Genomic DNA, 25,818 nt, shown 5'->3' on the forward strand with positions numbered 1-25,818 from the left:
GAGGGTATTTGAAAGATGGTTAATCTATGAGAGAAGTGAAAAGAGAGGATTTAGCCTACATAGGTGAAAAAGTTGACATTAGATAGCAGGGACAGTATATCTTTTTTTAATGGAAGGAAAGAAAGACATGGGTACACATGTAGAAAGGGTGGTAGGTCTGGTATAGGAAGATATGGAATTTTCCTAACGGCTTATATTTTCTCAGTGATGGTAGAAGCAAGAAAGCTTAGGGTGAGTATGGAGAAGGCGATCTGGAGGCTTGAAAGAGAAAGTATGAAATGATTGCTGCTGGATGGCAACTTTGGCTTCCTATGCACCCTTATTTTCTAAATCATTCTTGATTGCTTCATATTGTCAGATTTTAGAGGGCAGAACTTAGGCTCACCTCATTTATTTTGTATGTAGAAAAGAGCCTTGTACAAGGAATAGAACCCACAGCTGTAAAGGAGCTGTTGCCATGATGCCAGACAGCGGACAGTAAGGTTTGTTTAACTGAAGTCTTGGGGGAGAACACAAAATTATGTGAACTTTTTGATTAATTATGAGACAATAGGTAACATTTTTGGCATAAAGGAATGAAAGATAAGCAGTATATACCATCCATTCAAAAAACTCAATAAACATATATTCATCAAGTGTTATCTTTTTAATTCTGTAAGAGTTTGTGAAGCTACAATTATTACTTATATTTAAATAACAGACTGGACACGTGGTTTTTCCAATTACATAATTAAGCTTACACTTCAGTACTACTGTTTAGCTTACTTTTTATTTTATGATCTGAAAATTAACCTTATCATGGCCAAAAATTCAAATACACCTATTGTGTTTTTTTATAACTTCATTCAACTTTTTTGTTCTGACTTACTAAAGGGAATACTTACCAATGTCAGCTTCTTGATTATTCTCCCTAAACCTAGAAGTGGCTAGCCTATACTACTAGCAGTATCTACCTAATTAGAGAACAATAAAGTTGACTTTTGAAAATAACATAAACATAAGACACTTTCTGATATGGGAACATGTTAAGTATCACAGTGTTTTTTTACTTCACCTTTTTTAAGGATTACATTTGCTCCTTATGTGTATAAATAATTAATATATCATTGTGATTTGAGATTATCTACCCACTCTTTAATAGAATGAGACCTAAGAATAAATCAATAAACATTTGAAAATATTTCCTACAATTCTATTTCATCTCATTTACTAGTGACATTTAAGTTCAATCCCACTTTTTAATATTAATTTCAAGAAACCTAAACCTCAACTAACTGTCTGTGATAATTTCATGTTCTGTTATACAGTGGTTTTCCTTCCACCGGGTCATCTGTTAACCCATCTCCAACAAATCAGAATCCTCTTATGAAAGACTGTTGTAAATACTGGCATTTGCAAATTACTAAAAGGTTCCTAGGTGGACAGTTTTCCTCGATGTTAGCTATTATTCCATTTTTCCAATATCTTGGGTTACATGAAGTAGTTTAACAATGCAATGTACATTCATGGTATTTTTACCCATTACGGCATTTAACAAATTGTATTCTAATTGCTAATTCACTTGTCTATAACCCCCTCTAAACTATAAACTCTGTGAGATTAAGGACTGTGTCCATCTAGTTCGTCTTTGTATCCTTAACCTGATATATATCAAAAGGCCTATAAAATATGTGCTAAATCAGTGAAATTCCCCACAACCTGGAGAATGGTTATGATGAACTCCACAGCAATATCACTTACCTGTGAGATCCAGAGTTCTGTCTACAAAGACCACTGATGCCCTGCCCGCAGCAGTCTTTCTCCTGTTCTTGGCAGGGGCATAATTGGCCAGATCTGCAGCGATGACCCGACTTAGGGAACCCACAGCAAAACACTCCTCTCGTACTCCTAAATGCTCACACAGAGAACTGAGGCCTGACACCAGGCACCTGATCTGCAGCAGCAGCTCCGGGGTTAGAGCAGCGGCATCCACCTCACCCAGGCTTCCCAGCCTCCTCTTATCCGGTCGGGCACTATTCAGAAGATGCACATCCTGGGGCAGCAGTGGAAAAAGGGAAGCAAAGGCTGGAGTCAAGGCAAGGTGAGGAGCAGCAGGGGCGAGCAACAGCGGGACGTGGAGGACTTCGGCCGTGTAGTTCATGTTGCCCATCCACTCACAGAGCTTCTCCTGCAGCTGCTCGAACACTGGGTGCTGCCCCTCCAGCTCTGCCGCTGCCGCCGCTGGCACATGATTAGCGGTAAGATGGACAGCGTGGCTCACAGCCGTGACCACCACACAATACTGGAAGTGACTGCGGCGGATGATGTCTCGGAGAGTCTCCACGGTCCGGCCTTTCAGCAGGCAGGTCAGCACAAACACTGCCTTGGGCTGCTCAGCCCCACCACCAAGTGCGTCGGGCTCGAACTCGCGCAAGTGACACGCAGGAACCCCCACCGCCTCCAGGAGCCGCGTGGATCCGCAGCCCCAGTGCAGGCTCTCGGCGCAGGCGGCGTCCAGGTAGACCACAGACCGTTTCACTTTGGCCAGCACCTGCTCCCAGCCCTGCTGGGTAAAGGACAGCACGCCTGGGGCGCTCATGCTTGGGGATTCGCAGATTCGGGGGACTCGAGTTCAGGAATTTCTGTCAGAACTCACCGCTTCCGGAAACTGGGCTACCAGACACTTTTGATAGTCAACACGGTACACGTGTGGTCCTGCCTCTGACACGCCTGTGGCGGCGCGCGGTGATGACGTAACTGAGCGGTGATTGGCTAGTGAGGAGGCCCGGGACTGAGGAAGGAAGGTCTGGACCGGGAAGAGGTGGGCGGTGCTCCGGGGCTCTGGGCTCCCTCAGAAATTTGGAGAAATGAGAAGGGGGTTACTTAGGAAAGAGCTAAATTGCATTCTCTTCGTCCCTCTGCCTGTCTGCTCAGATTACCTCTCCGTGCTCCCTGAGAAATCTCAAATCTGAAATTTTGATATCGTCCTTCAATAATGAACACTTCGCTCTGAAAATACAGCCACTTTCCCAATCTAAACTCAGAGGAGAAAGAAAATAAAAACAACCGTGTGTCATATTTTGTAGTTTATAGACTGCTGTCACATACGTTATTGCACAAAAGCCTCATAATCCATTGGTCTCATTTTTCATTTTCTCCATCTTTCCTCTCTCATCTCATTGTCACTAATTGTTGATCTGCTACAAAACTAGAATCGAGCTCTTCTGATGCAGGGGTTGCCCCAGTGAAGAGGGGAAAGGCCCTGAACTCGCCAGGGGGTTCTTGGCTTCCCGCTGGAGAGAGTTCAAGAGCCAGCCAACTAACAACAAAAAGCTTATGGAGAGAGAAACAGACAAGAGCTCCTACTCCACAGAGTAGGGGTCCTTTTCCTGAACAGGAGGGGACCCCTTATAGGACACTGGTAATATTTTTAAATGTTCAAAAAATCCCGTTAGGAGACAGCTGTAGGTGACCAGCATTGTCTTGATGTCAGGCCAGAAAGGTTAAAAATAAACTTGTCACAGAAAGGCAAGTGCAAATAGTTTGTAAGGCGTCTGGCTTAGTAATTCATCCATCCTTGGGTGGTCACCGCTGCTGGGGACTTGCTGGCGACTTCCTTGTTCAGGGTGGTTAGGGTCTGGCATCCACCAACTAGGCTGCACTCAGGCTCTCTCCACCTTCCTTTTCTGCCTTATCCCTACATTACTTTCTCTGCATCCCTGCTGTCACACAAGCCAAACTCACCTGGACAGTCGCAATGATCCCCCATCATTTCCTGGCTTTCCATCTCTTCCTCCTCCGATTCGGTTTCTTCCTAATAAACCAAGTTAGTCCTACCGTTTCCCTCTTAAAAGCTTCTCCTGGCCCAATGGCCTACAGGATACATCCAGACTCCTTAAAAGCCACCAAAGTCCTTCGTGATTTCTTAATTTCTCTCCAGCTACTCCCAGCCTGGAGAGAAATCGTCCCAGCATAAATGAAGTCAACAGACTGAACCCAGAATGTTTCATGGGTTCAGTTTGTTCAACCAATAGTTTTAAGCACTTACTAACTATAATCATGTGCTAAGCTCCAAAAATAGAATGGTTAATAAAATACCTTACCTGATTCACAAAGAGTTTACTCATCACCACCATCACCCTAACTCCTTCCTTTTCCCCCAGTACACAGCACTCAATTGATATACTTGCTAAGTGCTTCCGTATCATGGGGTAAGTTTTAGCACGTATTTTCTTTAACATATCTGTTTTACTAACTTATTTACTAGATACATGGTATCCCCAAAACCTAGAACATAAGCATTCAATAAATGTTGAATTTATTCAACATTTGAACATAAATGTTCAATTAATATCCATATAATAATACATTCAACCAATTTTTAATAAACATGTATGATATTCCAGAGACTGCTTTGGGCATTGAGGATATAAGGAAAAATAAGCCACAGCCCTGACCTTAAAATAATTATAATGAGGCCATGCATAGTGGCTCATGCCTGTAATCCTAGCACTCTGAGAGGCCGAGGCAGGAGGATTGCTCGAGGTCAGGAGTTCGAGACCAGCCTGAGCAAGAGCAAGACCCCAGTCTCTACAAAAAAAAATAAAAAAATAATAATTATAATGAAATAATAGGACCCACACATGTAAAAAAAAAGTGCAATAAAATGTTACAGAAGCAACAATTTTTTTAAAAAATGTATAGGAGTTATAAAAAATGAAAAATAAACTCTGATTGAATGAAGGAAAAAGGGAAGTGGTCAGAAAAAGTTTCATATAGGATATGAGTTTTGAGTTGCCTTCAAAGAAAACCAGGTGTTCACCAGGTGGACAGGATGAGGAGGAGGATTCTTAGCAGTCCAGGCAGAGAGTGCTGCAAGAACAAAGACATAAAGGCATAAAACAGTACAACATGTTCTCTGCAACTACAAATGGTTTACTATCCCTGGAATGTTTGTATGAAGTAGGGCCCAAGAAGAAATAGGAGCAAAGAAGTAGAAAAGAAAGGAATGGATAGATCAAGGAGGGTGTTATTTTCAAATCCAAATAGTAACAGCCAATTGGGAACTGTTAAAGTATTTTTAGGAGTGGAAATAATTTGTTCACATCTGGGTTTTAGAAAAAAAGATTCTAGTAGAGACATGGAAATTAATTTGAAATGGAGCAAGATTTAGGGCAGAGAGAGCAGTCAGGAAATAGTACCAGCAACAATTCTGTGGAGAATTGATAAGGATAACAACAAAGGAGGTAGACTGAGTGGGGTATAAAAAGAAATGGGAAGAAGATAGTGTCAAAGGGCTCGGTTATTAGTTTAGCAGCGAGAGGAAGGCAGAAGGAGAATTTCAGGTTAACACCCAGCTTTCTGTTTGGATGACTGGCAAATGGCAGCCACTGATATTTGAAAAGCCGGAAGAGAAGCACGTTGGGTGATAAACATGCTGAGTTCAGTCAGGACATGTTTTTGTTTGATTGTGGTAAACTACACATAACATAAAATTTACCATCTTTACCATTGTAAAGTGTACAGTTCAGTGGCATTAAGTATGTTCACATTGTTGTGTAACCAGTCACCAGAACTTTTCACTGCAAAACTGAAACTCTGACCCCATTAAATAACAACTTCCTGTTTCTCCTCCACCCCCATGCCCAGACAACCTCCATTCTGCTTTCTATTTCTGTAAGTTAACTATTCCAGGTACCTCATATAAGTGGAATCATACCATATTTGCTTTGCTGTGATTGATTTATTTCACTTAGCATAATGTCCTCCAGGTTCATCCATACTGTAACATGCATCAGAATTTTCTTTCTTTTTAAGGCTGAATATTATTCCATGGTATGTATATACCACTTTTGTTTATCCATTCATCTGTCAATGGACATTTGGATTGCTTCCACCTTTTGGCTATTGTGAATAATGCTGCTTTCAACATGGGTGTACAAATATCTCTTTGAGATCCTGATTTTGGTTCTTTTGTGTATGTACCCAGAAGTGGAATTGTTGGATCACATGGTAATTCTATTTTTAACTTCTTAAGGGAACTCTGTCTTCCATAGTGACTGCACCATTTTGTATTTCTACCACCAATGCACAAGGGTTCCAATTTCCCCACATCCTTGCCAATACCTGATATTTTCTGGGTTTTTTGATAGTAGCCATCTTAATAGGTGTCAGAGCATGTTGTTTTGAAGATACTTGAGGGACATCTAGGTAGAAATGTCTGGTGAGCTGTTGGATGTATGATTGTGGAATATAGGAAAGAAGTCTGGTAATCTGGGAATCACTAGTAAATGGGTGGGCTTCAGATAGCTTGAAGAGAGCATAAAGAAGAAGGAAGACAATGGGGTGATGAAGAGAGCTCTGAGCAACATTCCTGGGTGGGAAGCCAATGAGTGGAGTCATGGGGAAGCAAATTTTAAGAATTAAGAATAGAGTGGTCAACAGTAGCAAGTGCCAGAAAAGGGAAATGAGACGGAAAAGGATCCACAGGATTTGAACCTGTGCAGGAAGAAAGCGCAGCCATGATAGGGGAGCGCTGGAGTGCAGAATAAGTCAACGGATGGGGAAACGCATCTTCTAGGAACTATCTCTATAAGGTTGTAGAAAAGAGGATGATGGAGGAATGAGGAGGTAAGAAAGTTGGAAGAATATGAAATTAGGGTCAAAGAAAGTAGCTTGGCCTTTAAAATTCAAGGAGGGAATAATTCTATGATAGAATAAGATCCAGGGTATAGTCCCGAACATGGACTGCAGAAGTGGAGTGAATGAATATCATTGAATAGTTAGACTCCAGGAGGTCAAAAACCGTGAGACAAGCAGGATGTGCAAGTCACACGTCACGATGCCCAGTGGCGGAGGAAGGGAAGACTGTGGACCAGACTCCCATGTCATCTGTGGATGGGGGAAAGAGAAGAGGTACGGGTGGAGGTGGAAAATGTGGATGGTGTGAGCTGCAAAGGAGGAGGGTTTTCACAGGACAGTGGAGCCATGCAGTCTGGTAGAGGCAGAAGCACCAGGGAAATGACAACGCTGTCTCCAGGCTCCACAATACAGCAGGCAGCAGGATGATGGTGGGCATCCAGCAGAGAAGGACAAGGAGGAGTGCTGTCCTTGGAGGGAGGTTAGATTTCAGTTTCAGTGAACAAGCTGAGAGATTCTTCTGCTAAAATATTGAAACTAATGGGCATGCACATAAAATGGAACAAAAGCAGGGACTGAGAGTTAAATGCAGAGTTGAGAATCAGGTCTGCAAGAACTGGGAGAGAATAAGCACAGACACTGTCTTAGTTCAGACAAAAATACCACGGACAGGGTGACATAAACAGTAGTTTATACGTACAGTTCTGGAGACTGGGAAGTCTGAGATCAGAGTACTAGCATGGTCTGGTTCTGGTGAGGGCTCTTTTTCTGGTTCATAGATGGCTGGCCATCTTTGTGCTGTGCCCTCACATGGCAGAGAGCAGAGAGAGAGGAAGCAAGCTCTCCTGTCTTTTGTTATAAGGGCACTAATCCCCTTCCCATTAGGGAGGACCTAATTACCTCCCAAAGGCCCCATCTCCAAACACCAACACATTAGGGATTAAGGTTTCAACATATAAATTTTGGAGGGAAACAAACATTCAGTCCATAGCAGAGATGTGAAAAAAAGACACTAAAAGAGTTAACAAAAGGTGACTAAGAATGAGGTGATACGGAAGTTGAACGATGCAGAGCCTGTATAATCATATATAACTTCAGGGACTTCCAGATCGTGAAAGAGCTTATAGGCCACATGACAGGAAGTTTGGATTTAATTTCACGCGTAAGAGGAAGCCATTGAAGAGTTTTGTGTCACTTGAATTGCAGTGTAGCAGTGCAGATGTAGAAAAGTAGGTAGGTTTGGGATATATTCTACAGGAAGAGCTAACAGGTTTTGCCAATGGATTTGCATAGGTGTGAGAGAGGCAGAGAAGGAAAGAGAAGATGCAAGGATGAGTCTTTGTATTTTGGCTAAATAAAACAAGTTGGATGGTGGGTATTGGTGGAGAAGCCTTTGGGAGTATGGGAGTGGGACCGGTAAGGTTTGGGAGGGGAATTCACAAGTTCTGTTTGGGGCATATATTTGAAATGCCTATTAAATACCCAAGATAGGTATCAGGTGAAGCATTAGAGTCCTGAGCTCAAGGAGAAGCTAAGATTGCAGATAGAGGCCAGGTGTGGTGGCTGATGCCTGTAATCCTAGCACTTTGAGAGGCTGAGGCAGGAAGATTGCTTTAACCCAGAAGTTCGAGACCAGCAGTCTGGGCAATATAGCAAGGTCCCATCCATACAAAAAATTTAAAAATTAGCTGGGCGTGATTGTGTGTGCCTGTAGTTCCAACTACTCGGGAGGCTGAGGCAAGAGGATTACTTGGGCCCAGGAGTCTGAGGTTGCAGTGAGCTATGAAGACACCACTGCACTCTAGCTCAGGCAATAGAGCATGACTCCATCTCAAAAAAAAAAAAAAAAAAAAGACTACAGATAGAAATACCCAATGGCATAGGTGGTATTAAAAGTCATGGAACTGGATGAAATGACCTTGGGAGATAGGTTAGACAGTAAAGATAGGAGAACCCAGGCAAAAGCCTTTTCTTGCTTTCAGATGTTATGGCAGAATAAAACGAATTCTTGCCAAAATGACCTGCTTACGACTACCATGTCTACCTTGTTAAAATGTGATTTGTATTTCTCTGCTCAAAATGATCGGCTTTTATTTCCCATTCTTCATAAAATCAAGCATATTTCTCTTCACCTCATTTCTAGGTCCTCCATACGCATGATTCAGGCTTAGCTTAAGGATTTACTGAGCACTTTCTATGTGCTTGACATTGTGAGCAAGGTGAGTAGGGAGAGAAGCACACCTTTAGCAAAGGAAGCATATCCAGGCAAGGAACTCAGTTTGGAAGCAAGGAAGGAAGAGGCCTTTTCAGGGTGGTTATTAGGAATTTATGGGCTTCTCTGCTTGTGGAAACCTTCATTTTCAAAGCTTAGCTCAAATGCTAACTCCACCATGAAGTCAATTCTAATGCATCAGGTACTACCCATCAAGTCTTTAGTTTGGTTTAAGCAATGCCTTGTAAAGCAGCTGAAAAGAGAAAGAGGCCCCTTAGCACAAGGCAATTTGTTTTCCTATGAAACCACCAAAGTTCATTATGGACTCATGAATGGTAAATAGAAAGGTAAACGGATGGGAGTATGAGATTGCCTTATGATAATCCCAAGCACTACAAAAAATCTTTACTCCTTTCAACAAAGATCAAGATTTACTCGGTGTTAGGCACCCTAAGAGGAATGGGAGTGACAGATAAACAAGATGTTCTGTTTGAGAGGAGACTCAGTATAACCAAGAGTAGGAAGAAAACAGATACGTAGGAAAATAATTACTATACAATGTGCTAGACACATGTCATAGAGCAACATAAGATCTAGAAGAGAGTGATTAGCTCTGTTTTACCCACTCCCTAATACCTCTGACCTCATCTTCATTCTCTCCCTCCCTCACTACACTCCAGCTACATTTTGGGTTCCTTGAACATGCAAAATATGTTTCCGCCTCAGGGCTTTTGCATTTCTTATTCCCTCTGTCTATTAGTCTATTCGCCCAGAACTCCACTGGGCTTACTTCCTCTCTCCATCCAGATTTCTACTTCTATGTCACCTCACCTCATCCCAGTGGCTTTCCCTGACTACTTGACATAAAATTGAACCCTATGCCTCTTCAGCACTCCACTCTGGGTCCCTTTATATTGCTTATTCTTTTCATAATCCTTATCATCATGACATGGTATACCTGTATATGTTTATTGTCTGACTTGCTCATTAGAATCAAAGCTACATGAGAGGAAGGACTTTGTTTTAGTCACTGCCGGATCTCCATAGCCTGGAAGAGCTCCTGGCACTTGATAGACCCTTCAAAAATATTTATTTAATAAATAAATAAATAGGAGGAGATAAAATGGGATTCAAGAAAGATTTCACCAAGGTGATTACACTGCAAAAGAGTTTAGAAGGATGCAAGGGATTAATTTAAACAGATAAGGGAGCTGGGAATAGCAGAAGTGTGTTCAAAGGTGAGGAGGATTAAAACCACGTGGGTGGTTTGTTTAAACACTGTGAGATGCTGTGGTGTTGGTGGGGTGTAAACACTTCATTTGTGATTCTATTATAGCACATTCACCTTTTCCCTTGGAGGAGAGTTGTTTACCACCCTTCTGTCTTTTTCAATAAATTAAGAGCTCTTTAAGGGCTGGGACTGTGTCTTCACTTTCCAAGTTCTTAAGCAGAGCAAATATTCTACACTTGTTAAATAAATAAATGAAAAAAACAATATCTATTCATTAAAGAGCAAGAAAACTCATTGATTTGTAAAACCAAAATTGACTTCTGTCTGTTGAAAAGTGAGTGTTCCATTTGAAAACTTTAGAACTGAAGGGGCCCTTAGAGATCATTTAACTCAGCTTTTTCATTTTAGAGATGAGAAAACTGAAGCATAGAGGTTGATTGCCGGAGGTTATGCAACCTGCCAGGTGTAAGTAAGTACGAGAACTCCAGTTGATCTTATGTCTTTGTCCTCGAAAGGTTTGCTCAAGAGTAGCCTGAAAATTCGGTTTACCTATTAAAATAAAAACCGTACATACTTTATGATCTTGGAGAAACACTCAGACAAATCTGCACGAAGTCATAAGGATCTTCATTGTAGTTTTTTCTGGTAAAAGCGAAAAGTTGAAGGCAATCTACATATACACAACGGTATGGAAATAGCCATATTCGCTTTGTGCCCCACATGCTGTGTAGTTCTATGAAGCACTTAAAAATGGATATAGTTTGATATATGCTGAAATGGAAAAGATCGCCAAGACAGTTGAGTTTTTTTTGCTGTGTTTTTGTTTTTTTAAAAAAGCAAGTTGCAAGATGATACTATACCCTTTAAGGTCCCTCGACCTAAGGTTCTCCCACCTGACACAGCACAATACACGTGAAGTAAACGTATAGAAAATTCCAGAACGATGCACCCCAAACAGGGCTGTGCATCTGTAACAAGGGCAAAGTAACAAGGGATGCCTCTGAAAAGCAGAGTAGTGTATGAGGTGCTCTTTGACGTGGACTGTAACGTTGGCTTTTGTTTTTCTAACAAGGAGAATGCATTATTCATGTATTAGTTTTGCTTTTGTTGGCTGTTAAAATTAATTTTTCAAGAAATTGAGCACGGATTATTTCTTCTCTATTCAATGAGAAACACAGGACCGACAGGTAATGATTCTGTATCAAGGCTGATACAACACGTGAGGAAGGAAACAAGGCCTTTCAGAAGATTAAAAAAATAAATAAGTAAAAAGGGCGACAAGAAAAAGCATCAGGGATGGAGGGAACAATGGTGCACTCGCCAGCGAAGTCAATGCGGGTTACTTGAGCAAAGGCTGGGGGAGGGGAACCCCAACCGACGCAGGACGCCACCCGAGAAAGCCTCGCTAAATGGCAAAACGGGCTTCTACGGGGCGGGGCCAACCGCACTGCGCGTGCGCAACAAGGCCCAGGTGGCCGCCGCGGAAGCGAAGCCACCTAGAGACGCCGCGCCGCTTGGGTGCCGCTGCGCGTGCGCAAGGCTGGTCGGCGTTGGAGTCTTCATCTTTGCAGCTGCCGCCGCCTTCCCGGGATTTAAGTCTCGCGCTTTCTTCGTTCGCTCGCCGGCGGGTTCGCGCCCTTCTCGCGCCCCGGGGCGGCGAGGCTGGGGACGGGTTGGAGGGGGCTGTTGATCGCCGCCTTTAAGTTGTGCTCGGGGCGGCCATGTCGGCCGGCGAGGTCGAGCGCCTAGTGTCGGAGCTGAGCGGCGGGACCGGAGGGGATGAGGAGGAAGAGTGGCTCTATGGCGGTACGGAACTTCCTGTCCCTGTCTCTCTCGGGTTCTCGCAGGCCTCCCTTCGCCGCCCGCAAACGGCCGGCGTCCCGGGCCCCTCGGGCCGCCGCCTTGGGCCTCTCGTCCCGAGCCCCGACCGGCCCGACCTAGGCCGAGCGCGGTGCGCGCGTTTCCCCGCCCCGCGGCCTCCGCCGCCCAGCCCACGCCCCCCACGCGCACCCACTCTTGCGGCGGCCGACGACGGGGCCTGGGGCGGGGGGCCCCAGGGCAGGCCCTCGGCTTCGCCCTCCTCCCCGCCGGGGCTTCTCGGCCGCCTCGCCTGCGCGCTCTTCACACTTGTTTTTTCTATCGATTCAGCGGTGTGTTTTGGGTGTCTCTTGCCCTGTGGCCGTAGGGTGCCCTTCCTGTCCTTTTCAGAAAGTCATTCTGTAATAATAGCTAAATAAAGTTAATGCTGTAAAACTAACGTGTTGTTTCTTGATGGTCAGTTTGTATGGAATGCACCTGCAAGGGTACCTCCTTGTCTGAAAGTCGTGCTTTAAAAATAATTAATTAAGAGAGAGAGAAAGAGATGGAATACATTATGGCCCATAAAGAAAACTCTGAATGTCTCCTGTATTAAGGTGAAGTTTTACTTTTTTAAGAGACTGCTCTTTAATCAACATCGTAGAAGTATCTCATGACCCTTAGGCTTATAGTTTTCAGTATCATCTCATGCATTTCTTTTTTCTTAAATTTAATGCATCTTGTACTTACTTCCCTCTTGAAGGGAACTTGTTTGACATCTGGTTTTTAACTTTCGTTAAGTCACAATCCCTTCTTGCCTGTTACTGACACCAGATTTGAAAGTTAACATTTGTTCTTTGCCTAAAACGTAAGTTCTTCATTGTCTTTAGAATAATAAAAGTGCACGTTGGGCACCATGCAGCTTCTTTTTGTAACTTTGATAAACTTGATGTAACTTTGATAAACTTGTTAAAAGAATTCATTATCTTTGATGACAAGATTTGGTATTAGTAATACTCTTTGAAATGTGAATGTGTAGGATTTCTTTTACAAAGATCCTGGAAATCTTTAATACTTCTTAAATTAAGCTTATTTTTGTAGTAGTAAAGTCTGATATATCTTTTTTTCCGTAAAAAAAATATATTGTTAAGTAATTATAAGGTGATCTAACTTTGGATGTGCTTATAGGCCCATGGGACGTGCATGTGCACAGAGATTTGGCAAAGGACCTAGGTTAGTGCTTGTGATGATCACTTCAGATTTTCATAATACTGGTTTCTTTAAGAATGGTTTATTTACTTATTTATTTTATTTATTTTATTTGTTAGATGAAAACGAAGTTGAAAGGCCAGAAGAAGAAAATGCCAGGTTGGTGAAATTTCCTGTTGATGCTTACATAGCTTATGTGATACAGTGGTTCTGTCAACAAATTGTCAACATTTTACTATAGTCATTGGCTTGATTATAACATTTTGACTTAAAACATTTCAGAGGAGATTGACTCCTTTAAGGTTTATTCCTGTTTCAGTACCTAATCTATACCAATTCTGTTTGCTAGTAGTAGCCTATAGGACAAAGATTTTGAAGTTAGGGTTTGACTACTTTTGACTATTAAGTAACTTCTTTTAAATGAGTTCATTAGTGGAATATACGGTATAATTATTAAGCTGCTGAAAAAATAGTTTAAACTTAAAACATTTTAAGTAAATAAGGAACCCCCTAAATTGCTGTTTCTACAATTTATTAATGTTTTTGATGGTGTAATGGCACTTTGGTTGTGATTTCAATGCTTTATATTTATTTAAATTCAAAGTGGAATTAACTAATTTGTTATAAGGTTGATCCCCTGTGCTAAATTATTAGAAAGATACACTCATTTACAAAATGTAATCAGGAAGTCAGATGTTTACTGTAAATTTCAAAACTCATGCAAAGAATTTCATGGATATGATGACTTTGACCAGATGCCTTAGTGTCCTATAATGGAGGAATAGGTAGTTAAAGAGCTTTTAAAGAATATTTGGAGGAAAAGTGGAGGACCTACCACTTCTCACCCAGCAGACTATAATCAAAAAGATAAAACAGGTGTTGGTGAGGAGATGGAGAAATCAGAACCCTCATACACTGCTGGCAGGATTGTAAAATGGTACAGCTGCTTTGGAGAACAGTCTGGCAGTTGCCTAAAACAGTTACTATATGACTCCCACCTTAGAGAAATGGAAACACAAATCCACATAAAAACTTGTACATGAATATTCACAGCAGCATTATTCCTGATAGTCAAAAAATGGGGAGGTAAAAAAAAACGCAGTGTCCATCAACTGATGAATGGATTAAATATATCTGTACAATGGACTACAGTTTGGCAGTGAGAAGAAATGAAGTACTCGTATGTATTACAACATGGATAAACCTTGAAAATATGCTAAGTGAAAGAATCTAATCACAAAGGACATATATCGTATTCCATTTATATGAAATGTGTAGAATGGGTAAATCCATAGAGACAGATTGGTGGTTGCTGGAACTGGCAGAGGAAAATGGAGAGTAACTCTATAGTATACGAGGTTTCTTTTGGGGGTGATGCAAATGTTCTGGACTTAGATAGTTATGATGGTTTTGCTATGTGAACGTACTAAAACCCATTTAATTCTGTTTGGATGGATTCTAAGCTATGTGAATTCCATCTCAATAAAGCTGTTATAACAAAAAAGTAGATGGAAGAAAGGGAGAAATCGACATAGAAATAGCTTTGGGGGAGCCAAAATTACAGTTTGGTTTCCTCACCCAAATGTAGCCCCTATATTCTTGTCATTCATTGGTATATCATCTGAAATTTTATCATTTAGTTTTGGAATTTATGCATTCGATCCTAATCTCAATTTAGCACCACATTGAGATTAGTTTAATTTATAATTTTGAAAGTGATTAAATGTTCCTTTATACCCATTTCTTGACCCAGTTGGTCAAGAAATTGATTGCAGGGTATGTAGACTCACAGTCAAATACATACATTTTAAATAGAATAATCTTTTTCCCATTGCTACTCTTGGTTACGAGTCTCCAAGTTTACTTTATAATGAACATTCTTTAATTTTTTTTTTTTTTTGAGACAGAGTCTCTATTGCTTGGGCTAGAGTGCCCTGGTGTCAGTCTAGCTCACAGCAACCTCAAACTCCTGGGCTCAAGTTATCCTCCTGTCTCAGCCTCCTGAGTAGCTGGGACTACAGGCACATACCACCATGCCCGGCGATTTTTTCTATTTTTAGTAGTCTGGATAATTTCTTTTTTCTATTTTTTAGTAGGGATGAGTTCTCGCTCTTGCTCAGGCTGGTCTCAAACTGCTGAATTCAAACAATCTTCCTACTTCAGCCTCCCAGAGTGCTAGGATTATAGGCATGAGCCACCACGCCCGGCCTGAACATTCCTTAATTTTAATTCTCTAATACACACCATTTATTGAAGGGAAGCCACCTTCTACCTTCCCTGAGTGTCACTGTCAAAATTTCTTTATATTCCTTACTAAAACTTCATTTGGAAAACAATTGACTATTTCATCCTATGGATAAAAATTTACGTTGAAAATTTTATTTTTTTAGAAAAAGCTTATAATTTTATCATGTTTCTAACATTTCAATGGTGATAAAAAATTAAAACTTGTAAAAGAGTAGGTCCGTTGGGGAAAGGAGATCTGCCGAACCTGCTGGTATTTGATTTGATACATCATTGCGTTGCCCTACCTGAGTCCTGTGCTGTTGGACTTTGCCCCAGCTTCTTTGTGACGAGTTCACGGCTGATGAAGACTCTGTTCTTCCTAACCACTGCATTACACTGTCTCCAATTCTTTTTTATCTATCCAAGTTTTGGCTAAAGATAGGATACTGTTTTGCGACGTAGAAAGTAAATGGAACTTGTTTCTTGCTACCTAGAAGCTTATTTAAGCGGGAGGTGTAAATGTACTGAAGAATTATAGTTGCATATTTGTTTTCTGGAGGCAAGCAGTAGAATAATGAAAATTTAACAGTTCAGTTTTTATCCCTCAGCTGGTTTTATTTGGTGATTGTGTTTGAAAATGCCACTGTAGAGATTAAATTGATTTATATAGAAACTGCCTGACAGAAAGTGAAGTTTAGAAGAGATTAACAGAAATCTAATGAAAAGAGCTCTGAACTATGTCAACATCTGGACATTTTTCTTAGAAATGTTACTATAGCTGAGATCTGGGCCAAATCAGTTAGTTGCTTTGTACTTCAATTTTCTTACTGTAAAATGAGGTGATGTTAATTCCCACTGTTGAAATATAATTACAAAAAATGTAAGAAACCTATTACACTATAGTACTAGAAGTGTTTGGTTAATTGTCATATGCTTGAATCTCATGGGAACAGGAGTGTTTTGTTAAGTATCTGTTTTGTTGTGAAAGGACAAATTCAAGTATTAACTGGCCTTAAAAAAGTTAGTTTTTTAAAATGCCTCACATTAGCTCCTTATTACTATCGAACTGGAGGATAATCTTGCATGAAGATAAATTTGTATTAAATCTTAAAATTTTATTTTTTGTTCAACAAAGGACATATATCTAATAAGATTGATGAAGCAGAGAACCAGGAAAAAGCATGTATGTTAACTGCATATAAGAGTTAATGTGACAATATCATAAGTGTGAGTTCCTTGGGCACCAAGGAAAAGAGAAAACTGTTATTGTAGCTCTTGGCAACTACAGTAGTACCTGGCATATAGTGGGTATTCAATAAAGATTTAAGATAAGTAAAAGTGATTGTGTGCCATATATTTTAAAAATGTTAAAAACTTGAATGGTATCCCACTATCAAATTACAAATTATTAACAGACTGTGGAGGCATTTCCATTCTACTTATGATATATATTGAGTGCTTATTTTATGTAACATATTGGGAATAACAGGGAGGGAATAAGACGGGCAGATTTTACCACCTTTGTTCTTACCATCCAGTGGAGACAATAATTTTGGGAAACTTTATCAGACATAGTGTAAAAATGCTAGTATAATATGACTGTAGTTCTGAAAAGTAATACCTGATGTGTACTGGTTTTTGTTGTTTGTAGTGCTAATCCTCCATCTGGGGTTGAAGATGAAACTGCTGAAAATGGTGTACCAAAACCGGTAACATAAGACTTTGAAATCCAGTTACTTTCCTGTTTAAAATCTTTATCAATAGCTTTACAGTTCACTTAGAAAGAAAGCCAACATTTAACATGACTTTCAGTATCCTGTGTTATCTTGCCCCTTTGCACATCTTCATCTGGTGTCATCAAAAGCATATGTAGGAATTAGTAAGGAGGAGAAGAAATAGTAGTGACTTTTAGAGGAAATACAGTATGTGCAAAGGCTTGATGTTTATTGCTTTCAGGGAATTGAATGGTCGCAGATGAACTGAGTAGATCATAATGAGCCTGATTTTCAAAACAGATGTTGAACCTCACAACATTAGTTTGATTATTATGTTTTTTTTAGCAGTGTTTTTTAAATATATGTGACAGTCCCTGACCCTGACATGCCTGTTAAATTGGTATTTTGGGAAGCGAACGTCTCATTGATCCTATGAATATCTGTACTTTTTTTTTTTTTTTTTTAGTTTTTATTGTTGGTACATAATACTTGTATATCTTTATAGGGTACATGTGTTGTTTTGATACAGGTATACAGTGTGAGTTAATCAAATCAGGGTAATTGGGGTATCCATCACCTCAGGCATTTCTTTATTTGTAGATTTTAATCCTGTAAAAAGAAGGAAATTATTATTCTGCAAGTTTGAACTTTTGTACAATAAGAGTATTTTTGCCTATATGATCTGCTTATTTACTATGATGTGACTAAGCACAAAAAAGCCTTTTAGAGCCAAATAAAACCTTCATAAATGGTTTCATTTTTACACAGAGAGATAACAGGGTATTTCCTCAACTATTTGCATATAGGGCCTCTTCTAGGTGTGAATGAATGCCAGGGATAATTGAGCTACTCCTTAACTCTTTGGTACTTTTTGACCGTGACTCTGTGAATCTTAACAATTGTTTTTCTTTTGTTCATAGTCTTTTTTGCCAAGAATGTTTCAAATACTTATTTTTTGTAGTTTTATCTTGCCGATATCTTAGTATGTTGCCTTAGATTCTTGAAAGATGGACGGTTATAGATAGTATTTTAAAAAAAATGAGATATTTATCAAAAGGTGATGCTGAAAAAAAGGTTTAATTTCTTTATTTGGTCTTACCTTTTTTTTTTTATCACGTAGAACGTCAAAATTATGAGTTGAGGCCGGGCGCGTTGGCTCACGCCTGTAATCCTAGCTCTCTGGGAGGCCGAGGCGGGCGGATTGTTTGAGCTCAGGAGTTCGAAACCAGCCTGAGCAAGAGCGAGACCCCGTCTCTACTAAAAATAGAAAGAAATTAATTGGACAACTAAAATAATATAGAAAAAATTAGCCGGGCATGGTGGCGCATGCCTGTAGTCCCAGCTACTCGGGAGACTGAGGCAGAAGGATCGCTTGAGCCCAGGAGTTGGAGGTTGCTATGAGCTAGGCTGACGCCACGGCACTCTAGCCTGGGCAACACAGTGAGACTCTGTCTCAAAAAAAAAAAAAAAAAAATTATGAGTTGAAATGGGTGGCAGTGTCATAAGCATTGTAACTTTTTTCTCTAAAACTGTATCTCAAAGACATTCACAGGAGGGTTACTTTTTTAATTAACATTTTATGTTGAAGTGGATTATTGAATGTATTTTATAATTGTTTATGTTGGTATAGAAAGTGACTGAGACTGAAGATGATAGTGATAGTGACAGTGATGATGATGAGGATGATGTTCATGTCACTATAGGAGACATTAAAACAGGAGCACCACAGTATGGGTAAGTTATTTTTAAGTAAGTAACAATTATGTGCAAGCTACATAGTAAAGATAATGTGCCTGTGTCAAACCGTCATTGGTTGATTCCATTGTTCTTATGTTCTTCTATCTTGATACAAAAGAACTCTTGTTAAAATTTGACTATAAAGAGACTTCTAAAGTTAATTAGGTAAAGTTACATGGAAGTAGCAGTTTTTGATTATCGAATTTAAAGTGTTTTGTGAAAGAAATGAGTACTATACATTCTTTGGTTAGAACTGGAAAACTTTATGTTGTAGTTTACATCTCTCAATCTTTCACTTTCTTATCAAAACCTGAGGTTAGGTTTTTAATTTTTTGTTGTTGTGAGACAGGATCTTGCTCTGTCCCTGGGCTGTAGTGCAGTGGTGTCATGATAGCTCACTATAACCTCAAACTCCTGAGCTCAAGCAATTCTCCTGTCTTAGCCTCCTGAGTACATGGGACTACAGGTGCATGCCACCATGCTGACTAATTTTTTAATTTTTTGTAGAGAAGTGGTCTCCCAGTGTTGCTCAGGCTGGTCTTGAACTCTGGCCTCAAGTGATAATCCCGCCTCGGCCTCCCAAAGTGCTAGGATTACAGGTGTGAGCCACCTTACCTGGCCAATTGTTTTGTCCAATAAAAACAATATCAAAAGTATTTCTTTTTGCTCTTAATAGTTTATTTTCCAAGTTCCTGCAGGCTTTTTAAAAAAGGCCAATGTTTGTCTCAAATTTTATGTTTTATAAACTGGACCAAGTGAATGGGCTGTCATTGACTCATTGGGTACATAAAGAATCTTACAGAAAGATTGCATTTAAGTACCGATTGTGATTTTGTTATAGTGATTGAATAAGAGTTAGTGTTTTTTTTTTTCAAATTGGCTATATATTGTGGTTATAGTTTGTGCATTGGAGACATAAAATAACTTCATTGATTTCACTAGTTCATGAAGCAGCACATATACATAAATGCTGCAAAATATTTTTTTAGTAGAGCCATTTTTTTCAAAAGTTTTTTATTTCAGGAAGCTTAAAGGTAATTCAGTTACTGTCCTAGTCAGGATTGCATTATAATAGTGACTACCCATGTAATTTTAAAATCCTAGCAACTTTATAGGGAGCAGAGTACAGACTCAGTTACTCATGCGAGGGATAGATACTTTGTGCTCCTTAACTCTACTTGGTAAAGTAAATAATTAGTGTTGGACTTATAATATTGTACTGGTAGATCTTTCAGCTAATAGGCCTTTACCGTCTGCATTATGCAAAAGGAACTCATTTATATAAAACTGTATAATCATGGCATATTTAGTAGATATTGTTACATCAGATTATTTGTATTTGCCAGTATAGAGCAATTTAAAGCAAAAATTGACAATTTCTTTGGATTATTAATGTGACCGATTTTTTTGGTAGGAATTGCATGCAAATATTAAATGTACGAAGACTGCCATAGTACTTTATCCGAACTTTATTTCTTATGACAATTTTCAATTTTCTGTATTGTAGTTTTGTTGGTACTTATTTATCACGTTTAGACTGTAAATTCCTTTAGAAACCATTGTTTGTGAATTTTCCTATTCCTCACATTGCCTTACATATAGTATTTAGTGTTTATTGACTAAGTAAACTGCATGTTAAAGGCACAATTTTCTCTGATAGTTTTTTGCCCCTTAATATTTGATTATGAAAATTTTCAAATATTCGGAAAAGTTTAAGAAATTGATCTGTAACCACTCACTTGCTCATCACCTAGATTATGCAGTCTGTATTTTGCTGTGTTTGCTTTAACTCATATCTGTCTATCCATGCCTTTAGCCATTTATTAATCCATCTATTTTGTGTGAACTTTCATTTCAAAAGTAAGTTATAGACCATTGTGGAAAGTGTAAAGTTTGCCTAACTTCCATATTTCAAGGCATATGGAAAGGAAACTGAAAGAATACCATTGAGAAAATAAAATTGGATAAATATTTACTCTGTGTACAGCATTTTCAGAAGCAAATTTAAGGAGCAAAGTTTGTTCAAGGAACAATACTAACTTGGTTTATTATAAGTTGTTAGAAAGTCCAAAATAACTCTTTTAGGTAACATGCTTGTGTTACAAGTTCATTTTATACGTTAGGCATGAAGAAAAGCAAATCTTAAAGCAAGAATAATTTATCTTGTATGGAGAAGTAGTTTCTTAGCTATCTCTAAGATTCATTCATTCATTTATTCAGTGAACACTTTTTAAAGGCATAATTTGTCTGCTACTCTGTTAAGTAGCCAAGATAGTGCCTATATCAAGTGATCAGTGGTTGAGTCCATTGTTTTTACATTTTTCCTTCTTATCTTGATACAAAAGAATGCTTGTTAAAATTTTGCCATGAGATTTCCTAAAGATTTAGGTAAAGTTACATGGAAGCAGCAGTTTTTGATTTCTGAATTTAAAAAATTATAAAATAGTTCCAGAAATAGTGAGGAAGTCATGTGAGCAGATATTTTCAGTGCAACCTAGGTGCTAGAATAGAAACATGTACAAAGTGATTTGAAAGCTTTGAGAGGAAAGTTGCTAAATGTTGAATGTTGAAGAGGAGATTCCAGAGGTAACATTTGAATTTGCTTGAGTAATTCTTGAGGCGGAGGACTGGTGATTTTTAGGCAGAGGGCATGGCTTGGATAGGTGCAGTGGAAGCATGGTTTGGAGGAACTACGTGGCTAGAGGATAAGGTTGATGAAAAGGGATGGTTGAAATTTCTTATGGAAGGAGTTAGGACGCTTTTGCTGTCTTTGTGGAACCTTTGAAGGTTTTTAGGCATGTCAGATTTTTGGAAAAGAACTCTAGCAGCAGTAGTTGGGATGGTTTAGATGAGGAGAAATTAGGTAACGGACTTGAAGTAGTTGTCCAGGTGAGATAATAATGTAAGCCAGCAGTGGTATTTTAGAGTTTCATGTAAATGAATTCATATTATGGACAAAGTATTCTGTGAGTATTGAGAGAGGATTTATCAACAATATCAAATGCAGGAAGGACTGAAAAGGAGGCCACCGAATTTGGCAAGAAGTTGGAGAAATTTCACTGCTGCGGGATTGCTGTATGTTGAATAACTAGGAGGCAAGGAAATGAAAACAAGGGGTATAAACTGTTCTTCCCTTCCCAGCTAAATATCTTAGGAAGTTTGTTACAGTGGGTTATTGAGTTGGTGGCAAGGAGCTTTTTGAAATGGAAACAAGTCAGACTTTTAAAAATATACATGTTTTTGTTTTTTGTTGAGTGACAGACTTTTAAAAATAATTTAAAATGTTTTCTAAATTGTGTGAGTTGGTGTCAGTCCATTTATATGTGAGTGTATAATTTGTACACATCGATCATACTATTTTGTTTACTTTTAAGTTTCTTAGGGTGATTTTTATTATTTTGTTTTTAGGAGTTATGGTACTGCACCTGTGAATCTTAACATCAAGACAGGAGGAAGAGTTTATGGAACTACAGGTAAAATTTGTATTTGCATCAATAGGAAAATAAGGCACATATCTTACATAAGTCATAAATAGATTATAATAGCTCTTGTATAAGAGCAGTTTTTGACCATATATCACAGATTGGCAAACTTTTTCTGAAAAGACCAGATAGGACATATTCTTAGCAACTTCCTTTTGGTATAGGCATCCCTTATTTATTGTAGATCCCTAATCTTTCTATCCAGTTTATTTTATAGTTACCCCATAACGTTTGACTTCACCTACTTTTATTTATGGTAAAAACATTAATGCTTTGTTTGGAACCCTTGCCATGTTTTGTGCCAGGAATAGTAAAAAGGCGTTAATGTTTTCTGTTTGTCTGTGTTATCTCCCAGCTTCTTGCTAATGTAGCTCCTTCACCATTTTGTAATTTTATAAAATAGGAACAAAAGTCAAAGGGGTAGACCTTGATGCACCTGGCAGCATTAATGGAGTTCCACTCTTAGAGGTAGATTTGGATTCTTTTGAAGATAAACCATGGCGTAAACCTGGTAAGATTGTTGTGGCTTATATTTATTTCAAGAGTTTTAATGTGAAATCATCAGAAAAGTATTTTTGAACATCATTTAATAATTTTATTTTTTCATTGTCATTTTTATTGTCTTAAGCAAATGATTAGTAATAATGACTTAGATTATTAAATCTTACTGGTAGCCTAGCATTACTTAAATATAGACTTGCATATTTTTTTATAAATGCCGTTTCTAAAGGAAATAATTTGATCAAAATTTTTGTAGTCTTTTTGCCACCATAAATGGTAATTTTGAGAACTAGTAAAATTAGGGCGATAAGACTGATAGAACTCTAAATTCATATTTTTATAGTTCCTTATATTTTTGATGTATAAAAATATTCCTGAAATGTTTGCACACTAAAAGTATGTTTTATTTTTAGGTGCTGATCTTTCTGATTATTTCAATTATGGGTTTAATGAAGACACCTGGAAAGCTTACTGTGAAAAACAAAAGAGGATACGAATGGGACTTGAAGTTATACCGGTTACTTCTACTACAAATAAAATTACGGTAATTAGTAAATATTTCAGAATCCCCCTGCCTTTTCCACTGTCCCACTTTTACCCCCCCCAAATAAATCACTTTTTCCCTATAAAGGTGGTTAAATGCTATTTGATAGTTTAAAATTTTTATTGTTTTACCATGTTTGTTTTTTTCCCTTCCTTCCCTTTCAGAGTTTCATATTAATGATTATCTGATGTTCTTAGTTTCAAGTCACAGACTAGCCACAGCTAGTTTGTCTTTATATGGCCTATTAATTACAAATTATGTGGTATCTTAATGGGGAATATGTTATTTAACTTAGGCCGAAGACTGTACTATGGAAGTTACACCAGGTGCAGAGATCCAAGATGGCAGATTCAATCTTTTTAAGGTGAATTTTAGTAAATTATCCTTGGTTGCTCTCATTTTTTGTTCTTGAGTCTGCTCCCATACCACTATTCAAGGGACAAGATAAAGTGGAAATAGTTACCTTTTTTCCAAACCTTCAGCTTCCTGGTGACTTACAAATTTGCTGATTGTTGTTTTATCTCCACTTTTGTAAGCATGTGAATTTATAGCCTATTATACTAACAAATGCCAAGTAAAACTATTCTTTGCTATATGTTGTGATTTTATTTTGAGTCGTAGTATATGTTTGTAGGATGTAAAAGTTAATGGCAACAGATTAAATTCTCATTGTAGGTCATGCTCTAATCTTTATCAGCAAAATTGGAGACTTAGTTTTCCTTATTTTCTTTAAAAAATGGTAAGGAAGGTGGCATACTGTTTATATTATCTGCATGACACTGAAATCATCGGTGTAATCTATCTTGTAGTTCAAGATGTCTTCAAGAATCTTAGGCCTTCTCTAAGAATCTCTAAGAACTCAACAGAATGGGATAAAGCCATTGATTTTTTAAATTAGTGCTTAAAAGAAGTAGGTTTATGTGCAAGACTTGAAGGTTGATACTACTAGTTGGGTATCAAGTGTGATTTCTGGCTTCATTCCACTGTATGATCATAGACCCAGTCCAAAGAATAATATTTTCATGTGTTTCTTGAAACCAGATTACGTACTCTTCTTTCTGTACCTTAATATTTGATTCTTGTATTGAATGGCACTCAGATGGAGATTGGGAGTGTTAGATTGGGATTGGGGTGTGCACTCAGGGAACTTTTGTGGGCTGAATATGGAACTCTGTGCCCCTTTTGGGACTGCAGTCCTGTCCACCAAAAATACTGCCTTATGCAATGCATGTGCTATATCCGCAGATGTAACCGCTCTGCTGGACACAGTTCTATATAAAGAATTTAATTTTAATTTACATCCTACTATAGGTAAGTATTTGGTTCTTGTTCTGTTGTAAATATTTTGAAAGTGTGTGATGATGTCTATTTTAAATGGTCATCAGGTTCTTTTTGGTGATATTGTCTACTTAGGCATTGACTATATCATTAAACTCGATTACAATAGATAGAAAAGTTGTCATGATAAACTAGTTCATTAGTGGTTTTTATTTTCTTCTAAGATAAATGAGAACTGCCATTGCAAACTGTTAGCTTCTGTATACTTTAGTTTTTTGCAGTAGACTTTTAAAAACAATAAAAAGAGATTCCTAGGGGCTAATCTCTCATTGAAGGTAGCCACTGTGAATGTGTATTTTATATGCACTGTTTATCAAAAAATAATTTGGAGATTTCTTTTGATTATATGAGAAGAGGTCATTGACTCTTCCTTTACGATTTGATTCTTCTTTTTTTGTGTGTGTGTGTGTGACAAAGTCTTGCTTTGTTGCCCGGGCTAGAGTGAGTGCCGTGGCGTCAGCTTCGCTCGCAGCAACCTCAAACTCCTGGCCTCAAACATCTCCTGGGCGATCGTCCTGCCTCAGCCTCCCGAGTAGCTGGGACTACAGGCATGCGCCACCATGCCCGGCTAATTTTTTTCTATATATTTTTAGTTGTCCGATTAATTTCTTTCCATTTTTAGTAGAGACGGGGTCTCACTCTTTCTCAGGCTGGTCACAAACTCCTGAGCTCAAACTATCCATCCACCTCGGCCTCCCAGAGTGCTAGGATTACAGGCGTGAGCCACCGTGCCCAGCCTTTATTTGATTCTTAATGAATTTGATGGGTGCAATCTAATGGTTTTCTGCCGTGGTAATGTGTTGAAATATTAACATGTCTGTTAGAAATACTAATTTGGGAAGAGGGTGTGAATGTTAATAATGCATGTAGCAAACATTTTTTATTTATGTATATTGTGGTCTGTTGGAAAGGGTAGAAATAGAGCCATGATGGGAAAGACCTTAATCTTAAACTAGCTTGCGGACATTTGTGTAGCTGGTAGAAAGCTGTTTGAAAGCTCTCAAGCACTAAAATAGTGTGAAGATCTGGTTTTTAGAAAAGGAACTGGCAGCAGCGTGGACTGTAGAATTTAAGGGGGATAGAAAGGAGTCGGAGACTAGATAGGGAGCTGTTGTATGTTATAGTACTATAAGAATGAAATGAACTAGGGCCTGAACTCATGATGGTGAATGGCCAGAGGAATGGATTTAAGAATCATAATTTAAGTT

At 38.8% G+C, this 25,818-nt stretch overlaps 2 protein-coding genes across 2 annotated transcripts in view; one reads left to right on the plus strand and one right to left on the minus strand.

The window, feature by feature from the left end:
- LOC105807680 (sec1 family domain-containing protein 2) overlaps positions 1 to 2,719 on the minus strand; it is a 60,456-nt gene extending 57,737 nt beyond the window's left edge. The window contains exon 1 of the mRNA XM_012641104.1: positions 1,741 to 2,719. Coding sequence (XP_012496558.1) covers positions 1,741 to 2,578 — 838 coding nt within the window. The 5' untranslated portion in view covers positions 2,579 to 2,719. The remainder of the gene's footprint in view (positions 1 to 1,740) is intronic.
- Positions 2,720 to 11,581: 8,862 nt separating this feature from the next.
- Positions 11,582 to 25,818, plus strand: part of FIP1L1 (factor interacting with PAPOLA and CPSF1) — a 72,009-nt gene continuing 57,772 nt past the window's right edge. The window contains exons 1-9 of the mRNA XM_012641087.1: positions 11,582 to 11,867; positions 13,047 to 13,091; positions 13,187 to 13,226; positions 16,945 to 17,002; positions 18,639 to 18,742; positions 22,154 to 22,218; positions 22,631 to 22,738; positions 23,142 to 23,272; positions 23,568 to 23,636. Of these exons, the coding sequence (XP_012496541.1) occupies positions 11,783 to 11,867; positions 13,047 to 13,091; positions 13,187 to 13,226; positions 16,945 to 17,002; positions 18,639 to 18,742; positions 22,154 to 22,218; positions 22,631 to 22,738; positions 23,142 to 23,272; positions 23,568 to 23,636 (705 nt within the window). The 5' untranslated portion in view covers positions 11,582 to 11,782. The remainder of the gene's footprint in view (positions 11,868 to 13,046; positions 13,092 to 13,186; positions 13,227 to 16,944; positions 17,003 to 18,638; positions 18,743 to 22,153; positions 22,219 to 22,630; positions 22,739 to 23,141; positions 23,273 to 23,567; positions 23,637 to 25,818) is intronic.

This window comes from Propithecus coquereli, unplaced genomic scaffold (assembly GCF_000956105.1).
Source record: "Propithecus coquereli isolate 6110/MARCELLA unplaced genomic scaffold, Pcoq_1.0 Scaffold162, whole genome shotgun sequence".
Taxonomy (NCBI): Eukaryota; Metazoa; Chordata; class Mammalia; order Primates; family Indriidae; genus Propithecus; species Propithecus coquereli.